The sequence below is a fragment of the Primulina tabacum genome, chromosome 2 (genome assembly GCF_025594145.1).
Source record: "Primulina tabacum isolate GXHZ01 chromosome 2, ASM2559414v2, whole genome shotgun sequence".
Taxonomy (NCBI): Eukaryota; Viridiplantae; Streptophyta; class Magnoliopsida; order Lamiales; family Gesneriaceae; genus Primulina; species Primulina tabacum.
In genome coordinates, this window is record NC_134551.1 from 47,524,127 (window position 1) to 47,529,715 (window position 5,589).

Here is a 5,589-nt window from a genome sequence, read left to right on the forward strand (position 1 = left end):
CATTTTGTGAAATATCTGGATTAAAAATCAATTGGGAAAAGAGTGCTTTATTGGATATCCAATGTGAACAAGTAGAAGTTGAACTGTTAACACAACAAATTGGATGTGGTAAGGAGACATGGTCTATTAAGTATTTGGAAGTGCCTTTAGGTGGAAATCCGTTACAAGCATTGTTCTAAGATCCCATCGTGGCTAAGATGTCGAAAAAATTGGCAAGTTGGAAAAATCTTTTTTGTCAAGAGGGGGAAGATAACATTGATAGCATCGGTTTTTAAATGCAATTCCGATATATTACATGTCTCTTTTTAGGGTGTCTAAAGGTATAGCGGAATTAATGGAGAAGAAATCAAGAAACTTTTTATGGGACGGAGCGGATGGAGATGTACATAGTCACTTGTCGTGTGGGAACACGTGTGCAAATCTAAGGAAAAAGTAGAATTGGGTGTTGGAAATATTATCTTGAGAAACAAGGCCATATTGGGGAAGTGGTGGTGGAGATTTATATGGAAAATGGGACGTTGTGGAAGAAAATCATTGTAAGTAAATATGGGTTACAAGGGACTGGTTGGGATGCGGGGTTGGCAAGAAACGTTACGTTCAGGTACCCATGGAAGTTTATTTCCCGAATACACCCGACTTTTCAGCAATGAGTTTCTATTAAGGTGAGAGGATGTAACAAGGCTAGATTTTAGGAAGACAGGTGGTGGGGTGATTCTTCTTTTAAAGATCTTTTTCCGGCATTATTTTGGTTATCCGCGGTTCACAATTTGCCTATATTACATTTTGTCCATTTTGACAATGCCATGTCTACTCAATCCTAGAATTTTCATTTTAGAAGGGCTGTGAGAGATGAGGAGCTTTTTCAGTTGTCCGAGTTATTAGGTGTGTTAGAGAGAACTAGGTTGATTGACAGGGTAGATGATTTTCGTATGTGGAGAGGGGATTCTTCTGGTATTTTCTCAATCAAATCTTTCTTCAAGTCTTTTTTTCCCCATACTCGTTTCCCCGTTTCTCCTCTTTTCCATGTTATTTGGAAGGTTCCAATTCCAAAAAAGATTCAGGTGTTTTCGTGGACAGCGACTCAGGGTAAGCTACCGACCTCGGAGATGATGCAAAAAAGATGGCCCTCAATTGCTATGTGCCCAAATTGGTGTGTGTTGCGTAGAAATGAATTGAAAACTCGGGATCATATGCCCATCCATTGTCCATTCATGACTGAATTGTGGGCTAGAGCTTTGCAAGAGCTTGGATTGGTTTGGGTGATGCATAAGTCAACGAGGGATTTATTCTCTATGGATTAAGGACAGCTAACTGTACGAGGGGAAAAAAAATTTGGCAAGTCGTGGTTCATTGCATATGCTGGATAGTATGACTGGAAAGAAATCGAAGAATTTTTTATGATAAGGAAGAAACTAGAGAACATTGCTGGGAAAAAATCAATATCAAAGTTGCTAAGTGGATTGACACTTATGATGACTTTAAGAATGTCACTATATTAGATATATTGCGATATTGGGCTTATGTGTATCATTAATACAATATTGATATTATGTACTTCATGATGAAAGTGGATCATTAGTCCACTGATGTACTTATTTCTTATCATATTATTAATAAAATACCGTTTCTTATTAAAAAAAATGTTTAGATCAAGGATAATACATGTCACTGCACCTGAATAGAACTAACTTTGGGGCATATGGTTCAGAATCAACGACCCAATACTTGATGTCACCAAAAGAATTTTAAATCTACATAAAAATTAAAATAAAAAATTTCCAGAAAAAAGTTGGGTAACAACCTTTTTTAATGTTCGACAAACTTCCGAAAAATCTCCAGGAGCAATCCGTTTTGTGGATGCAAGTTTGGTCAATTCAGCAACAGCACCTTTTCTCTCAGACCATTTGGCAGCTTTCTGAAAAATAAATAGCAACCATTACACTTAATAATAAAACACAACCAGTGACACAACATAATTTAAGAGATGGCCACTTACCACTCCTTCCCAGAATCCAGACTTATCCAAAGAAGTCAGTATTTCAACTGGATCAACAAGTTCATACTCATCTATCTCCAGAGGAGCTGACAGAAAAATGTATGCATCAGATCAAGGACAACAAAAGGGTTTCATAATTCAGCTGAATGTTCACATACTATCATCTACAGTTCCTTCAGCAGGGCCAGTTCCCACAACCTCGGAAGCAGTTTCAACTTCTGGCTCCTTGTCTTGCTCAGATCTGATAAATAACAAAGAATAAAACACTTGACGAAAAAACCAAAGAAGGGTCTTGACCTCAAAGTCCTAAAATCAAATCCGATAGCAAAGACACGGTCACAAAAGAAAACAATACTCCAATCTAATAGTCAATTTTAATCTAACCATGTAAGAGATAAGAAAACCGAAACAGCTGACACAAGTTGGGTATGTTTGTAGCAAAATACTAGGAAATAACACAATAATAGCCATAACTAACTCAGCTGAGAATAAGTGAGGCACATAAAGTCAGCGACAAAAAGTAGAAAAGAACAAACATGAAAACCGAGATCAAGCAAGGGAAATGGCACACAAAAGAATGCAAGCCCAACAATCTTAGCAGAATCAACAGACAACATCCTATTCATAAACAACACATACTTATGCAAGAAACCAATACATGCCACATGATATACCTGATTAATCTTAAATCCACTTGCTCTTGTACAGAATTAGCATGACAGACGTTGGAAATATAATAACTATTCACAAGAACGACCACTAAACGTTAACAGAATTAGGAGAAATTCCAATACATGCAAAATGACATAAATTTCTTCGTCATGGATAGGAAAACAAAGAGTCACCTTATCTTACGGGTCGGTTTGGCAGTCTCTGTAGCATTAGCAAGCTCGGCCTCCAACTCTTTTTTCTTAATATAAAAAAAGAATACAAAGATATGAGGAGTACTCCCAAACAAGGAATAATTATGAGAGAAGAATCTATACCAACTTTACAAAAGCATACCATGGTATCTCGCATCTTTTCAAACAGTATTGATTTGACAGGTTCCTTTCCAATCCAACGACAAAGCTCTAGTGTTAGCCCCTTTGAAGAAGCACGAACATTCTGATCTTGATGATCAAAAAGTTCAGGAAGCATTTTTAATAATCTTTTGGGTGTCACTATCTTTGTCCCAAATTCACTGATTCGTCACCCAACCAAGTGTCAATGACTCAATGTAATGAAGAAAACCAAACAGATGAAATATTTAGAAAAACATGAAAACAGCTATCATGTGCACACCTTAAAGCTTGAAACATTACATCTATTGCAGGCACAACTGCCTTAGAAACTTTATTTTTTATTGCTTTCTCCATGGCATCCTACAAATAAACAAAGTTCATCCGATTAGAATACTCTGTTACCAACTATACTTTCTAAAAATAACAATTAAATCTTAACAAAGCCACAGGAAAAAGTGCTAAAAGCTATATTGACGCTTGCTAAAGGTCAAGCAAATCAAATGTTGAACTTGAAGTTTAATTAAGGAAAGATTTAAATATCATATGTATCACACATACTGCTCTATTTAAATGATTTGACCTTGTTCACAACCTGGTTTCCTTATAATAAGATTCACTCATGATTCAGAAAATGAATGTGCATAAGTATATACATACCATCAAGCAGAGGGACAACAAGGTTTAATTGCAATACAAATACAGAAACCTCAAGGAAAATAAGAGCCAAGCTTAATGAGCCATTCTTTTATCTAAAATCAATTATAACCAATTAGGGACGTGTGGAAAATCTCGAAGCTCCTAATTTTCTAAAAAATCTCAGTTCTTCCTTGCTTATTGTAGTCCTTAACAATTCTCAAACATGTTGTAATTAGCTGAATTACTTGTCCTAATTGAAAAATGGAAAATCCTAACACATATCACCTCTTTCAGCAACTAATCCATTTTTCTTTTCTTATGTTTTCATGCATATTACATGCACTCACCTTAATCTGACGTTCTGAACCCTTTTACAACAGCAAATTTGAACAGGTTATGGAATAAACGAAGACACTAAGCTTTCCCGTTCAATTATTTAACAACCACACAATATTACAGAGAGTTTGAAACATTAAACTAAATTCAAGTCCCAAAAATTCAAAGCAATTGTCACTATAAATTTGAGACATACGAGGAAAGCGTCAACGGCCTCCAACTCAACCCAGAGCATAAACGCCGCTTGTGCCTTCTCCACTGTTTTAGGTCTTCCTGTTAGACATTTGGCCACAATTGCATCGCATACCTCTTTCCCATACCTTAGCCCAATGAGAAAAGGTAACAAACTCAGCAGCGTCAATATTCCAAAACCCAAAATTTAAAACAAGTAAATCTAACATATGAAAGAACGCGGCAATTATTTCTCAGAAAATCACCTTCCAGCGTCGGCATCTGCAGCTTTCAAAAAAGCGATAAGTGCATCGAGAGCCTTCTCCTGCACCGGAGCATTAGAATCCGCTACCAACTTCTTGAAAAATGGCCCTAAACAAAAAAAATGTCCGAAATTTAAAAAAAATTTGAACACGGGATTTCCCGGAATTAAACTTCCACATTCCTCTGTTCATTAGAAAGAGCAACGATAGGAATACTTAACATCACAAACTCATATCTATAGCAATCGATATCCTCACCAAATTCACGAAGGCGCGGGTCCTTGGGATCCGAGATGGAGTCGCAAACAGCGGCCAAATCGATATTTGCATCGTTCCTCACTTTCCAATTCTTGTGGGTTAATCGATCCTCCCATGGAAATTTCTTCGCCTCCTTCAATAACTTCTCATCCTCAGACATTTCCTACTGTATAGATACACTGTGCGATGTGAATATACACAAGATCCTCTGTAGGACTATACCTGCTATTCGAATTACGCCGCTATATAAACTTATCCTCCACCGCTCCACCGGGCGCCGGCAATTTCTCGGTTGAGAGTCGGGTGGGTTGTGGGGTGCAGAAGAGGGGAACGGTATAATTTCGAAAATGAGAGAGAACACACACATAATATTTAAATTTTTTCCCGTTTTGAAAATAAAGAAACCTTATTTGTGATTCAGCGCGTGCACTTCACCGTCAAATTAAGCCTATTGTACAGCCACGTGCAATGAAAGGCTTCGATACGCGCGTGGATGGGTATATTCACCGGTTACCGTTTAGTGGTTTAATTTGAAGGCCGGGCACAAGTCCAGTAAGCAGTACTAATGTGCGGCGGTTGTAAAATATTAAACGCTTTACACCGTCGAATTGTTTTCGTTGATGAGATTTAATTAGATCCAACGGTAGTATATCACTTGTATCCACCGATTGAGATGCTATTAACGCACCGGATCGATTGTGGAAATAAAAATTTTAACGTACGTTGTTTTTGGATAATTTCGAGTTCTTTTGGTTATGGATTCAGAATTTTATGGCCCAAAAATCCAGAATTTTATTCCCTGAATTATAGTTCGTTGGGCCTTGGCCCAAATAAGATTCAGCTCGCACACGGGCAAGATTTCCTTGTAGCATATCCGTGAATCGAATAATATAATATTAGCATTTTAATTCATTTATAATATTTT

At 37.2% G+C, this 5,589-nt stretch overlaps 1 protein-coding gene across 2 annotated transcripts; it reads right to left on the reverse strand.

The window, feature by feature from the left end:
• Positions 1-256: 256 nt before the first annotated feature.
• LOC142533332 (protein MOR1-like) lies at positions 257-5,022 on the reverse strand. Of its 2 annotated transcripts, none has more exons than XM_075640073.1 (9): positions 4,665-5,022; positions 4,410-4,515; positions 4,169-4,292; positions 3,281-3,360; positions 3,002-3,179; positions 2,842-2,906; positions 2,155-2,237; positions 1,997-2,082; positions 257-1,915 (listed from the first exon to the last, which is right to left on the reverse strand). In XM_075640073.1, the coding sequence occupies exons 1-9, from the start codon at positions 4,822-4,824 to the stop codon at positions 1,763-1,765; spliced, it is 1,035 nt and encodes a 344-aa protein (XP_075496188.1). In that variant the 5' UTR covers positions 4,825-5,022; the 3' UTR covers positions 257-1,762. The 2 variants fall into 2 exon arrangements, with proteins under 2 accessions (XP_075496188.1, XP_075496194.1); XM_075640079.1 differs by having other exon boundaries at positions 1,657-1,911.
• Positions 5,023-5,589: the final 567 nt, after the last annotated feature.